We start from the raw sequence: 16417 nt of genomic DNA on the forward strand, positions 1-16417 counted from the left end.
TTTTTTTTTTTTTTTTTTTTTTTTTTTTTTTTTTTTTGTGTGTGTGTGTGTGTGTGTACTGAGGATTGAACCTAGCTACATCCCCACTCTTTCATAATTTTTATTTTGAAACAGGGTCTAAGTTGCTGAGGCTGATATTGAATTTGTAATCCTCCTGCCTCACATTTGCTGGGATTATAGGCATGTGCCATCACTCCTGGTTATTTCCTTTGATTCTTTCAAACAGTTTTCTAACTATTGCCTCAGCTGTTTTTTTTTTTTTTTTCTTTTTGTTATAAGTTCTTTGAGAATCCAGAGAAAGCTGGAGCTCTTCTTTTTTGTAAAATGTACAGCCATAAACATTCATTGTGACCCTGAATGCTATCCATGCACCTTACTTTAAAAAAACAACACACATACAAAATTATTACTGTATAATGCTACTTTTATAACTCCTCTTTTTCTGTATCAGTGATCTTACTGTTATGCATACCTGACAACAAAACACAATTTAATTTTGATATGCAAATTGAAACTTGTTTTCTTTAAAGCTCTGTTCATGTCCTGCCTTTTTTGAATGAAAAATTTCCATAATTGTGCTTTGTTATTACCTTCTGTATTTTAAAAATATCTGACCTATAGTATAGTTATTTACTGCCATCACCTAATATAAGGTTATATTCTTGAGGCTGGGGATATATAGCTCAGTTGGTAGAGTGCTTGCCTCGCTTACACAAGTCCTTGGGTTCAATCTCCAGCACCACCACCAAGAAAAGTACTTTTTGAAAACAGGGATTTTTGTTCATGTTTTAAAATATTTTTTATGTTGATTTATAGTGCTTTGGATTACTTATATGACATAATTGTTGATGGATCACATATTTGTGTGGGAGAGCATTAATGTGCTGATTATTAAATCCCAGATGTGGAAACAATATAGTTAGCTACCATATAAACTACCACTAAAAATAATTGTTGAAAAAGTGGGTCGTGAATTTGTCATGTTTTTTGACCTCCATTAGTTTTTTTTTTTTTTTTTAGTCATGGGGATTGAATTCAGGGGCACTTGACAATGAGCCATATCCCCAGCCCTATTTTGTATTTTACTTAGAAAAAGAGTCTCACTGAGTTGCCTGGCATCCCCCTCTTTGCTGAGGCTGCCTGACTTGCATTAGTTTTTATGTTTCTGTTGATATTGAGTTTATTTTCTACTTTATTTCAGTAAACTTTAATGAATTATTCCTTTACAATGTATATTTTCTTTGAATCATGAGAGTGATTCAAACATTTAAAAATTTTATGTTATTTGAAAAATTAGACTCATGAACTAGATGTTGATTCAAAGTATATCTGGTTCCTAAAGCAATATTTTTGCTTTATTTAGAATACTTCCTAATTTTAGGAAGACAAGTAGTTATTTTCAACTGGTAAAGGTACAAAGTTATATGTATTTAAGAGATTCAGAAAGGGCTTTTAAATGAAGTGATTAGCTGTGTTAAATGCCTCTGAAATGTCAGATAATCTCATATCTCTTCCTAGCTGTGTGGAAGTCCTTGGTAACCTCTGAGATATATTAGGGGGTAGAAGATGCCAAATGTGGTACTAAGTAGGAGTAACAAGGTGAAAACAAGTGATTTAATATTTTACTAAGCTTACTTTGAAGAGAAGAACATGTTGAATCTCAGCAGTTTATTTAAAATAAGAGAAAGATAAAAATGAGAGTATTTTGATAGAAAGTTCTTCTAGTTCAGGTGAGAGAGAGTTAACTGGGGTCAATGGGATAATAGTGCAAAGGTAGATGAATTGATTATTTACTGGAGGAATATGTTCCTCTGATATAGGAACTAGGCACACGAGAGAGGATCCAGTTTAGAGTATTTCACAAAGGGGTCTAATTATTAGATAATATACCACTCTGGCCTCATACTTAACAAAGAAAAAGCATTTTAAAACATGATTAATCATAAAAAAAATAGCCACAGATAACTGATAAAAATGCAAATTCTGAGGCCTTTCCTTCAGAGATTTTGTTTCAGTGTTTCTAAAATAGTATGGGGAAAATGCATTCCAGACAGAAACAACAGTATTTGTAAACACATGGACTTGTTAAAATACTATAACAATTTCAGGCAAGAAATCTCTTGAGAGAAACAATATGTGAGGTGAATAGGGAGCCTACATCCTGGGAACAAAATTTTACCCCTTATACATCAGATAGAGCTCTAATCTTTAGGGTATACAAAGAACTCAAAAAGCTAAACACCAAAAAACCCCAAATAACCCAGTCAACAAATGGGCCAAGGACCTGAACAGACACTTATCAGAAAATGATATACAGTCAATCAACAAATACACAAAAAAATGCTCATCATCTCTAGCAATCAGAAATGCAAATTAAAACTACTCTAAGATACCATCTCATTCCAGTAAGAATGGCACCCATTATGAAGTCAAACAACAAGTGCTGGCAAGGATGTGGGGGAAAAAGGTACATTCATACGTTGCTGGTGGGACTGCAAATTGGTACAGCCAATTTGGAAAGCAGTATGGAGATTCCTTGAAAAGCTGGGAATAGAACCACCATTTGACCCAGCTATTCCTTTTCTCAGTCTATACCCAGAAGACCTAAAAACAGCATTCTACAGGGACACAGCCACATCAATATTTATAGCAGCACAATTAACAATAGCTAGACTGTGGAGCCAACCTAGATGCCCTTCAGTGGATGAATGGATAAAAAAATGTGGCATATATACACAATGGAATATTACTCAGCACCAAAAAATAATAAGATTATGGCATTTGGAGGGAAATGGATGGCATTAGAGCAGATTATGCTAAGTGAAGTTAGCCAATCCCAGAAAAACAAATGCCATATGTCTTCTCTGATATAAGGGGGGGGTGTGACACAAAATGGGGTAGGGAGGAGGAGGAGCATGTGAAGAGATTACCTCTAGATAGGGAAGAGAGGTTGGAGGGAAAGGGAGGGAAAGGGGAATTGCGTGGAAGGTGGAAGGAGACCCTCATCGTTATATAAAATACATGTATGAAGATGTAAGGAAAAAAAAAAAAGAAATCTCTTGAAACAACTACATAACAAATGGTATAATACTGGAACTAAGGTCATGTATAGCACTTTGCAGTAAACAGTGACTTTTGATTTATTTGTAGTTATTCTCATGTTTCTTGTTTTTCTGAAAACTATTTGTACTGGTATTTTGCTTAGCAAGAATTTTAAAATGAAACAAGCTTTGAGAATGCACATTTTCAATTTGTAAGTTGTGTTTTTATTTTTACAGGATATTCTCTCTCCTCTCAGCAATACTACATTTGGGTAATATCTGCTATAAAAAGAAGACATACCGGGATGACTCCATTGATATCTGTAATCCTGAAGTTCTGCCTGTTGTATCAGAATTACTAGAAGTGAGTGATGACATTTTCAATTAGCAAGAATTTTAGAATGTAAAATTCTTTTTTGTATAACTATTTTACAGATATATGTGGATTAATGCTTTTTATTAATGATTTTATTAGATATTCTTTCTTAATAGTGTTTCTAAAAGATGGAGATTCTCCTGACATCTGCCTTACTTTACTATTGAGTGTGCCAGAATTTATAGACAGTTGTGTTTTCTCCTCTGCCTCTACTTGCTGCACACATTTATAATTGCTCAATTTGTTAGATAGGATGAATATTTCTACTCTAGACTTTATAAGATTGTGGAAAAATTTATGTTTATTTTGCTTTTTCCAAATCTGAGATTTTTCTTCTCATAGTGAAGATTTTGGTTAGATTATTTTACTTAAAAATGGGGTTTTGGGGTAGGTGAGTAAAGATAACTGCTTTTTTCTTAATGGGTTGAATATAATTTGAATGTTCTCATCTTCTACTCATCTTTCAGATTCACCCTATAAGATGGAATGTTGTTTCTTACAGACCCTCTCATCTGACAGATCAAGGAAAAATATATGTATATTCTAACTTGTGTATATACACATATCTTTAAATATTTCTATATGTAATCCACTGCATCTATATAAAGCTAAGCATGACTTCATACTGAAGTTTCTAAAAATCCATTCCTACATGAATCATTTATTCTCTCACCTTGCATATCTGTTAACTCTCCTCAAACAATGAGAAACCTTTTTATACCCTCTGCCATCCATAAATGTGCAGTTAACAATGTTCTTTTGTAGTAGTTATTTGTGGGAAATAACTTTCTCAAATTGAGTATAGTGCCTATGGACAGTTCTTTTTGTCTTTAGTCCTAGAGATTCCACTAGTTTCTAAAGTTGCTTAGATTGTCATCTTTTCCTATCTTCTTTCTTGAGATTTTTTTCTTATATTTGTCATATAGTTAGTAAAGTCTCTTGTCATGGTCTTTCCTGGAATTTCCTAAAGTCTTGATAATTAAAGAAATTTACATACATTACTCTGTGCTGAATGGGTTTGACTAGGACATGAAGCCAGGTATCCCCATTATAATGTTATACAGAATAGTTTTACAGGTCTAAAAATTTCTCTGTACTTCACCTATTCAACTCTTCTCTCTAAGTTGGTAACAACTTCTGATCATTTTCCTGGTGGTATAAATTTGTTCTTAACAGAATGTAATATAATGTAATTGCGGTGTAATTGGGATGATAGAGCATATAGGTTTTCAGAATGATTTATTTTATTTAGTAATAGGTGTTTTAAGATTCATCCTTGTCTTTTTGTGGCTTGATAGTTCATTTCTTTTTACCTCTGGGTAATATTCCATTGTATGTGTGGGTATACTGCAGTATGTTTATCCATTCACCTATTGGAGTTAGTTGTCTTCTTTATTTACAGTTTTTGGCAGTTAGAAATTATAGCTTACTGTGCCTTTTAGAAGTTGAAATATTAATATTTTCAAATCTTGGTTCATTTGCTACTTCATTGAGAGTAAACTTATTAAGTAGTCTAAACCAACTCCCTATACATAGAACATCTCCTTCTAGTTGGTATAGTTTGGGTTTTGTAGTATAAAGTTAATTGTTTTCTAGTTGTGTCCATTAGAAGGCTGCAGTGCTCTTGGAGAACCGTGGATGCCTCTTTCTTATTTATGTAAGCACAGCACGACACATGACTGGGCATTGCTTTTAGTTATAATGAAATGACATCCTGGAGATAGGGGCAGGCAAAGGGAGTATCTTAAATTGGAACTAGACTCACTCATTGGAAAGAATTTTTATGGGGAGATGGACTGTGGTGCCATAAGATTATAATTTTGAAGGTCTGAAGGTCAGAGAACAAAGAATATTTCAATCAGGCACTTCAGGTGATATTTTGGTCAAGCATTTGGTGGTGTTATAATACTGGACAATATGACTGGTTGATGTTATTTATATCCAGGCCTTCAGCAAGTATCAGAGATTCTAGACCTAGAGGAGGAGCATCTTAACAATGGCAAAACAACTTAAAATTACATAGGTAATTTTGAAGAATAGTTTAAAGGTAGTGATTTAATTTTACTTTTTCTAGTTTTTAAATTTGTTTTCTCATGCAGCAGTGAATATTTTTATTCTTGTGTATACAAAGCCTATTTGGATAGATTTTGCTGGTGAGATTAAGTGAAATGTGAAAAATCTCCAGTAGATTTATTGTAATTATGGAGGATTTTTTTTTTTAGAACCATCATCATTACCAAAAGCTGTTCAGATTTTTTATCAGATTTTGTATCTTGAGTATATTTTAATATCTGCTCAAATATTATAAAGAACGGGTTTTTAGTTTACATACAGTTTTTCAGTTAGATAAACATGAAATTTTGTACATTGAATAGTGAATCTATTGGTGTTGGGTTTGTATTGATAACGTAAAAATTTTGAAAGTCATATGTGTATAACAAAATATTTAGGAAATTTTAGAGGTAGCTGATTCAAATATCATGAATTTATTAATATTTTCTTTAGGATGCTTACCAAATAAAATAAGATTAATGTGTTTTCTGTGGTTGTACATGTGTATAGATCTATGTATTATCTCTGTCAGGCTTTAGTGCCAGCAGAAAAGCCAATTCACCAAAATGACTTAGGTCATTTTCATTCTTTTTCCTTTTTTTAAAAGAAGGATCAATAGTGTGTTCTTGAAAGGTTTGAGAGATCAACCTTATGAGAGTTTTATTGGATGCTTTTCCCATTTGTTCCATGTTAATGAATTTTTTATTACTTTTCAAAGCTGATGTGAATTATTTTAATAATTTTTATTTTTCTAAGAAATCATATGTTAGACATCTAAAATTAATTATTTTTGATTTCCTTATAAATATCTTATTAATTTGAATTTTTTTCTCTTTTTGAATTTTGTTTCTCTCTTTTAAAAATTATTGTTTTAAAATTATTAATTTGAATTTTTTCTCTCTTTGAATTTTGTTTGTCTCTTTTTTAAAAATTTTTTTAAAATACATGACAATAGTGGAATGCATTACACTCGTTATTACCCATATGTTTCTCTTAATTTTTTCTTTTATGTGAAAATTTCAGACTTTATTATAAATGCTCTACTGTAAAAAATCATTCTGACATTTGACTTTTTAATTTGATATTATATTTTTGAGATTTTTCAATTCTGATTTATATATTCTAGGTTCTTTTAACTCTTAAGATTTCATTGATAAAACACAATTTATATTTTTTCTGTTAGTGGGGATTGAGCTTGTTGAATTTTCTACTAATAAATATTTATTCTTTAAAAAGATTTCTTGAATCTACAGCATAGATTTTTTTGTTGTTGGTGGTGGAGTTGGGGATCCAGGGCCTCTTTACATGCTGTAAGCCTGTGCTCTACCACTGATATATACTGTCACCTATTTTTAAATATTTATTTTGAATAATTGTAGAAATGTACCATATAATATACCTTTGTTTTTTTCTTGCATATGTTTCTTCTTACCTGTCTTAGTTTTGTTATTTTTTGAAACCCAGTATTATTTGCATTTTTCAAAGTATTTTAAATATATCTATTAGGTTGGGTGCATTGTATTTAAACTTCATTGTGCATTTTTAGTTTTACTGTATTTTGTGAAGGTAATGTGCCTCAAATTATTTGCAGTTTTTGAAATTTGAGAATTGAGCAATGGATACTTTAAAAGAGGGCATTATACATATTTTTATGGTGTTATATTTGCCAGATACTTTCCTGTTGAATATGGTTCAAAATTATCCTTTCATGGCCAAGTTTAGTGATAGGTACATGCCTGTAATTCCATTGACTCAGGTTCAAGGCCAGCCTCAACAATTTAACAAAATCCTGTTTTAAAAAATAAAATGGACTGGGGATGTGGCCTAGTGGTAAAGTGCACCTGGGTTCATTCCCCAGTACTTAAATAGCTGTGAAAGGATTTTTTAAAATCTGACATAAATTGCTGATAGTGGGGATAATACTTCCTTCTATGATTTTATAACTCAGCTTTTCCTTATAATGTAACATTATTTTGCTTGACATGGTTTGATATTATGTTGTCTCCATAAATTTTTATGAATGTAATATTTTCATTACATATTCATGCTTTTATAAAATATCTTTGTTTTATCATTTTATCATCCTCAGTGTTATAAAATTTAAAGGCCTGATAAAACCAAATATAGTCAAGGTTTGAGGAAATAGGAGCTTTCAGTGTTACTGTTCAGAGAGCACATTGGTAAAAATTACATATAGGAGTTTGGTAATATCCTGTAAAGCTGAAAATGAGTATCTTATAAACTGATAATTTTATTTTTAAGTTTGTTCATTACAGGAACTCTTGAATTCATATGCAGGAATATTCATTGTAGTGTATTTTCCAGTTGTGCAAAATTGAAAAGAGTGTAAATGTGATTATAATTACGATAAATAGAAGACTGTATTACACACAGGTATTATTGGTATGCTATATAGCAATTAAGTGAATAAGCTTAATCTAAATTATAAACATAATTATATCTCAAAAACATATGGTAATATGCTACCATACAGAAGAGTTAAATTTATTTGATAGTATACCATCATGTTTATGAATACATTTAATACATATAAAAGTATAAAAACAAAAACCAAAATGATACATGTCAAATTCATGATAGTAATTACCTCTGGGAGACAAAGTGAGTGAGAACAATGGGAGTGTCAACTTTATTTTAAAGTTTAATATCCATAGATAAAAATAAACATCTGAAACATAAATAAGGGCTTTTTGAGAACCTTCCTGAAATTCAAGAAGTACTATTTTTCATCCTTGTCTCCAGTTGTGGTATTGTGATTGATTGTTTTAAATAAAAATTTTTTTATTACTATTCTATATTTTCTATATTTTGCATAATAAACTTATTTTCTGTTACGCTCAGAAAGCAAATTTTAAAAAGACCTGTTTATCTCATCTACCTTGTTTTGGTTTTTAGTGGGGGTAATGGGAGTGAGTGAGACAAGTTAAATTCTACTTTGACCAATGTTCAAATTGCTGGTATTTTTCTTGGATTTCCTTTTTTCTCTATTGTATATTTGCTGATCCCATATAATATAATATTTTTTCCTCTGTTGGCTTTTCAATAAAATAATTCAACTTTGTCATAAATATCATATATTGAATTTACTTTTTTATGTATAGGTTAAAGAAGAGATGCTATTTGAAGCATTAGTAACGAGAAAGACGGTGACAGTTGGAGAGAAGCTTATTTTACCATACAAGTTGGCAGAGGTATGGTTTTCTTTGAAATCAAAGCATTCTAGACATTCTTAGGAGTTTGTGTTTTTCCTCTTAACAAAATTAAAATGACAATTTAAAAAATCTGTTTACTGACACATTTTCTAGGCCCTTGAAATTTGATCATGAATTTTCCATTCACATAGAAACTGAATGTGATTTTAAGTAGGAGCTTTAAATTTTTTCCCCCAAGGATCTTTCTTCACTGTTCTTTTTAAATTTTTTCATCATTCTTAAGTTTCATATTTTTAAAAATTTCTCTAAATTTTTATTAGTTTTTTCACAGCTTGATCCTTTTGTGAAAATGAAAGAATTTGAAGAATAAGTCTTTTACATTTTTTTTAAAAAACAGCATTAAGTTTAATATTATTAATATGAGGTAGACAGATAGTAGGTAGAATTGTAAATTATTAGTGTTTGTTTGATCTCATTGATTATTCCTTCTTGAGACCTCATTTTTTCCGGTTACTTTCTAGCACATTATACTTTGCTGGGTTACTTTTTTGTGGTGGGCCCCGTATTTGTAGTTCTTTTTGCTTGCTTTTTCTTTTCTTCTTAACCTCCAAAAAGGTGGGTACACTAGGTAGGACACAACCTTTGTCTTCTCTGTATTCTTTATCTACATTATCTCACTCTTATGGCTTTAAATAACATCCGTATAATTTGCCAGATGAAATTTGTGTTTATTACCATACTAAGTGTATAGGATAGTGTGTTAGTCAGCTCTTTGTTGCTGTGTCAAAATACCTGAGAAAATAACTTATAGGAAGAAAAAATTATTTTGGCTCATGATTTCAGAGGTTTTATTTCTTGGTTGGTCTACTCTATTGGTTTGGGCCTCCAGTGGGGGAAAGTTGCTTACCTCTTGGCACCTTGGAAGCACAGAGAAAGAAGCAGCAGCTTGAGACAAAATATACCCTTTCAGAACCTACCCCCAACCCTGTGACTTCTTCCACTTAGCCCCTACCTCTTATAGTTTATACCATCTCCCAATAATGCCACCAAATTATGAATTTATCAATGGATCGATTCACGCATCATTCAGTCACTTTCTAGCAGCCCCATCTCTGAAACATTGCTGAATTGGGGACTCTATCCTTCACACATGAACCTTTGGGAAACCCTTCATTTCTAAATGATAAATAAGAAAATTATTGAAAATCCATTGATACAGAGGAGTTTTATGAAGGTGATGAAAAACTATAAAATAGTATATGAGTGAGATGAGAAGATAACACAAGTGAAAAAAGTGGCCTTGGAGAATTTTTTTTTAGGCTAACATTGATCATTTATCCTTCTTTTGGGTTCCTCTTAACTATGTCTCTGAGTCTGTGTTTCTTCTTATGTCATATCTTACAGTTTCCTACTCTGATAGCTCCTTTCTAAATAGTAAAAAAACCCAAACCTTTAAGAGTTTTGCCTTTTTTTCTAAAATGTTTGGTGCTTTTATATTTTGTAAACTTTTTTTTATTACAAAAAATTTCTTTATATTTTACCTTTAAATTCAACTTCTGAGTTAAAAAAACTTTTATTTTTATTTATGCTTGTTTGGTGTATTATTCGTTTGATAAATATTTGAAAATACCCAGTGCTCAGAAATGTGCTAGCCATTAGTAGTTTTGAAATGGGAAGCATTTCTTAAATGTTTTAGTATTTTACTTGAAGAAAATGGAAATACTGTTAAGTGTTTTAAGAAAAAAGTTTTCTTAAGACTGTTTTTTTTTTTTTTTAAGGAGCACTTTGGCAATTTGAAGAATTCATTTGGAGGGAATGTTAGTTTTCTATAACTGTGTAGGAAACTTAGCAACTTAATACAATATAGATTATTATTTTGGCAGTTTTCAAGAGTCATGACTCTGGGCTTAGATTAATTAGGGACTAGTTTGAAATCAAGATGTCCATCAGGGCTGTGACCTCATCTGATGCTTAAGGCTCTCTTCCAAATTTAGACTGTTGACAGAATTTAGTTTCTTGTGATTATAGGACTAAGGTACTTATTGTTGACTGTCAGGCAGGTGTTGTTACCAGCAACTAAAAGTTGCTGGCTGTTTCTTGCCATGTGGCTCTATCCACAACATGGCAATTTGTTTCTTCATTGCCAGTAGGAGAATCTCTGATACAGGGTCCCAGTCCCTTTTTAAGACTGTTTTGTATGGGCTGTGGCTGTGGCTATGGCTCAGCGGTAGAGCACTTGTCTCGCATGTGTGAGGCCCTGGATTCAATCCTATACACCACATAAATAAAATAAAAAGGTATTGTGTCCACCTACAACTAAAAAAAATATAAAAAAAAAAAAAAGATTGTTTTGTACGCCAGGCCCACCTATTACTTTGGAATAACTAAAAAAATCAGCTGATTTGGGCCCTTAATTATATCTTTAAAATCCTTTCACCTTCATAATGTAACATAAATTAAATGTAGGTGAGAAATCCATTATATTTATAATTTATACTTAAGTGAGGGAAGATATTATACAGAACATGGACTCCAGGGAAAAGGAATTTTGGGGGCTATTTTAGGACTATTTAGGCTATTTTATCTATTTAAGATTCTGCAAGAGTTGATGTAGAACAGAGTTCAGAGAGTGTAGTAGTATGGAGAAAGATTTTTGCTCTGCAAGAAATGGTAACATGCCAATAGAAACAATATGGTAAAATCAAGAGGACTTAGTTATGACTTGAATTAGGGCAGAAAGAAAAAGGAGATGTAAAAAAATGAGTTCCAAGTTTCAGGCTTGAATAACTAAGAATATTGGTATTCTTTAGTAAGATAGGAATCACTAAGTGAAATCTTGCTTTGGTGGGAAATACTATGTAGTATTTGTGCTTTATTTAGGTTAAGTTATATAGGTAGGACTACATTGAGAAAAAGGCAATAAAAATTGAGAGATATGGAATAAATAGATATTTATTAGCGGATCTGGGTTCTGTATAGTGATGGTATTTTATAAAAATGATATTTATAAACAAGTGGGTAGGTTTTAGTTTTAATTTGAAAGTTTTTTAGGTAAAATGTGTTCATAAAATTTATTGTAATAACACATCCTTATATTCTGTGTTTTATGCTTATTTATTTAATCTTAAAATATTTTAGTTTTTGTTGAGTTTGATCAGATTATCTTCATTTTTATTAGCTTCAATATTTATTGTATGTTTAAAGTATTCAATATAAAGTTTTGATGTACATAGACATAGTGAAGTTGTTACTACAGTCAGGCAAATTAACATATCTGTCTTCTCACATATCTATCTTTTCTTTGTGGTGAGAGAATCTGAAATCTCTTCTCTTAGCAAACTTCCAATATGCAATACAATACTATTAACTATAGTCATCATGTTGTATGTTAGATCTCAGACTTACTTGTCCTATGTAAATGTAACTTTGTATCCTTTCACTCACATCTCCATGTTTCCCTCATTTTCCTGTTTCTGGTATCCACTGCTCTGTACTCTGCTTCTATGAGTTTGATTACTTTAGTAATCTCACATAACTGGGATCATTCTGCATTTGTTCTTTGGTATTTCACTTTGCATAATGTCCTCCAGGTACATTCATTCATGTTGTGGCAACTGGCAAGATTCCTTCTCTTTCAAAGATTGTTTTTATCCCTATGGGAGAAAATTGCATGTTATTCTATTATGCTGTATACATTTTGCTTTTTGGTTTTCTTCTTTGATAATTTTTCAAGATGTAGAATTTTAAGATGACATTGCTTTTTCTCAAAATTGTTAAAAGAATTTTCATTTACTTTTTAAATTTCTAGTTTTGTAGTTAATTTGATACCAGTCTTCTCTTTCTCTTCCAGAAGAAACTAGAATATATAAATCAGAGTTGAAAAATCTCCAAAATATAATATGAAATTAAAAAGTCAAATTTCAGAATGATTTATACAGTAGAACACTTATAATAATTGAAATTAATTCATAGGTTGTATATAGTATCTGTAAATCTCCAATTTATGGATGTATATCCTGCAGCCTAAGAATTGAAGTGTCATGACCATGGTCAATGCAGCTAGAATAAATAAAGATACGAGGATCAGAAAATAGTGCATTTATTTATTTATTGTAAATGAATCTTTTATTTCATTTATTTATTTATATGTGGTGCTGACGATCGAACCCAGGGCCTCACACATGCCAGACAAGTTAAATAAAATTTAACTACTCCTGAGTCACACACAACTCCAGTCCCGACAGTGTAATTCTCAATCATTACTATTTCTTCTGTACTTCAAAGCAGAGATGTAATATACATTTCTGAATGTATACCTGAATATACAGTTTTCAAAATAAATCCCTACATAATATATATGCATAAATTATTGGGATTTGTAGTCTTCTAATGGACAGGATTCAATTCTATAAGATATATACCTTTTTTGAAAAAATAGACTTCTGTTTTTATAAAAATTTCAATCTTACAAAAAGATAGTACAGAAGAATTTCCGTAAACTAGAGAAATCTGGAAGTAGGCAGTTGTTACTATTTCTGGGTATGAAATACTTCTAGAGGTTATTGTGGATGATGAGCTGAAGACAACTGTGAATGGTACTGTGATGGTAGTACATATATGCTTTACGATGTGAGAAGGATTCCACAGGCATTAATTCCTTTTTTGCTCTCAGATTTATTTCTCTGCCTTGAATATTCTTCTGGTAAGGTCATTTGTTTGTAAACTTTCCATTATACTTTTGTTCCTAGGGGAAATATATACCCTAATTTTCAGTAAAAATATTTTGAACTGTGGATGACCTAGTTTTATTTCTATATTATGGTAATTTTAGCCTGGATTCCCTGAGTTGGACTAAATTAATGAGTACATATGGAAAATTTCAATTATAAGCTATTTATATTGAGAGAAAAATTAGCTTTTATTCAATATAGTAAGTTTTTTTTTTTTCCCTGAATGAGAGCAGAGTATACTTTGTTGTAGTATCTTAGATTATTATTTTGCATTCACAACCCTTTTCTTGTTTTGCAGGCTGTGACCGTGAGGAACTCCATGGCTAAGTCTTTGTATAGTGCTTTGTTTGACTGGATAGTTTTTCGAATTAATCATGCACTTCTGAATAGTAAAGATTTGGAGCGAAATACCAAGGTAAAAATATGTTGGGTTATGTTTTCCCTAGAAAACTGTTTTAATAAACTGGTTAATACATGAAATTTTAAAGCACAGAATTATGTAGAGTAGTATAGTATTGTTTTTGTTTAATTTTTTAATTTGTTTTAATTAGTATACATGACAGTAGAATGCATTTATGCACTTTGATGTATCATACATAGATAGGATATAATGTACATGTTCTGAGTGTACATGTTACAGAATTATATTAGTCATGTAGTCATATATATATATATATATACACATACAGTAATAATGTCTGTTTCATTCTATCTTTCCTATCCCCACCTCCCCTCTGCTCTCCTCCAGTCACTTCCCTCTACCTAATTTAAGGTAATGCGATTCTTCTCTAGGGTCCCCCCCTGCCTTATTGTGAATTAGCATCTGAATGCTAGAGAAAACATTTGGCCTTTGGATTTGTGGGATTGACTCATTCATGTTAGAGTATAGTATTGTTTTTACTTCTGTTATTTATTACCCTTTTCAGAGGAACTGTTCTGTGTGTCTTTCCAGATCTTTTTTCCCTGTGTATTTACATATTGAAAACATACACATACAGAATTGTTTTTTAAAATATAAATACAACCATTCTATCTATATTTTTGCAAACTATTTTTTAACATAAAGTCTCTTTATGTACATTCCATGTCATTATATGTCTGGACCTCATTATTTTCCGTAATTTTGAAATATATGGTATGATGTGTAAAATAAATCTCATTAAAATAAGTAATTTTTGTTATAAATAATACCATAACAAATAATATTTTACTTAACTCTATGTACCTTTCTCTAGGATTCATTCCTCAGTGTCAAATTGCTGTATTTAAGGATATATGTATTTTAAAGATTTGGCAGCTACTGCTGAATTGCTTTTCAAAAAGAATTGTATACTTCTACCAGCAGTATATCAAAGTGCCTGTTACCCTACACTTTTATCCATATTGGGTATTATCAATATTTACATAATCTGATTATGAAGAGAGGAATTTCCCACTTTTTTTCATTGTTTCCAGTGATGAAAGTTGAGTGCCTTCCTGTCCTGGAGATGTGGCTCAGAGGAATAATGCCTGCCTTGCATGCATCAGGTCCTGTTCAGTGCCCAGCACTGGGGGCGGAAAGTTGAATGCCTCATTTTGTTTTCTCTAGTTTATTTTCTGTATTATTTTTTTATATCTTTGTGCTATTCTGATGTTTATTTTTTTCTTTTTGTTACTCCTTTTTAGGAGCTATTTATTGTGGACATTATGGAGACTCAACTTGATATATACAATATATCTTCTCTTTTTTAGTTACCTAACTTTTTTTTTTCCCAGAATTTAATTTTTATTTTATTTTTTTACTTTTTTATGTGGTGCTGAGGATCAAACCCATGGCCTCACCTGTGCTGGGCAAGTGCTCTATCACTGAGCCACAACCCCAGCCCAATTACTTGACTTTTAAGGTTTGTTATGTTGTGTATTTCTATGCCTGTGTTTTAAGTTTTTGCACAGTTAATCCTGTCATTCTTTTCCTTTCTAGTCCTGGGTTTTATGTATTTATTTTACTTATATAGGAAGGCCTCTTCTAGTCCAAGATTTAAAAATATTTAGCATTATACTTTAAGAATTTCAGTTTTTATGTTCAGACTTCTTTTCCAGTTGGAACTTGTTTTTAATGTGGCAGATTAGTGGTAGTTAACTTCAATCAGTTCTGATTCACTTTTTTCAAAAACCTTTATGAAATAGTCTGCTTTTTCAAACTGATTAGAAATGTCAGCTTTAGTTTAATCTTACTGTTTTAAAGGTAAATTTGCTCTTAAATTTTCATGGTTTAAGTAAGCCCACAGCTATAAAATTAATTTGAATTGCAATCTGATTTATCAAATTGACTTCATTTTGAAGGGCATTATTTTAATATTTCTTAAGGACGTAGACTTAATCAATAGAATTAAAATACTCCTAGTACAGACTTCTGAAATATCTTATAATTTATCATTCACTATATTAGTTTGTCTGGTACATTTCCTAGTTGCAGTGGAGAAAACTTATTTTCAGTTAACCAAATTGTCATAACCAGTGTTTCAAGAATGCGATAAAGTGGTGAGATGGATGTTTATATACAGGGATTAGAGCTGAATCTGTGTCAATCACAGTAAGAAGTTATATAGAATAAGTTCTAGGAGTCAGGTGTGGAAAAAAGTTACGTATGATTTCTAGAATTGAAAAAGTAAAATATTCAAAAAAATGAAAGAATAATCTCTTGTGTACTCTACCAAGATTGGAATGTTGACTCTAGGGAGCAGATATTGAGAATGAGGAAAGGATTGCTGTTTTATTATAGTCTATTTTGAGCTAGTCAACATTTTAAACTTTGTATTTTTTGTTAAAGTAATACTTAATTTTAACTTTATGAAACTATATGCTTTTATATCTTGTTTCATTCTTAGCCTGGATAAGGCTGATTAATAAACTTGTTACTTTAGTTTTTATAGTAGACCTCCATTTATTGGGAAATAGAAGTTAAAATAGGAAAAATTACATGGTTTTCTTGGCATTGCCAGGATTACCTGGCTTCTGCTGATCCTTCACTTTAGTAATCTTGATTTTTTTTTTTTTTTTTTTTTA

General features: G+C 31.2%; 1 protein-coding gene across 10 annotated transcripts in view; it reads left to right on the top strand.

Annotated features, from left to right (window-relative positions):
- Myo9a (myosin IXA) overlaps positions 1–16417 on the top strand; it is a 261808-nt gene that overhangs the window by 74494 nt on the left and 170897 nt on the right. For all 10 annotated transcript variants that reach the window (XR_007343894.1, XM_048793402.1, XM_048793403.1 and 7 more), the window contains exons 9-11: positions 3279–3405; positions 8592–8681; positions 13671–13787. Coding sequence is in view for 9 of the 10 variants with exons in the window: in XM_048793402.1 (XP_048649359.1) it covers positions 3279–3405; positions 8592–8681; positions 13671–13787 (334 nt within the window). In the remaining variant the exon portion in view is untranslated. The remainder of the gene's footprint in view (positions 1–3278; positions 3406–8591; positions 8682–13670; positions 13788–16417) is intronic.

This window comes from Marmota marmota, unplaced genomic scaffold (assembly GCF_001458135.2).
Source record: "Marmota marmota marmota unplaced genomic scaffold, marMar, whole genome shotgun sequence".
NCBI lineage: Eukaryota > Metazoa > Chordata > Mammalia > Rodentia > Sciuridae > Marmota > Marmota marmota.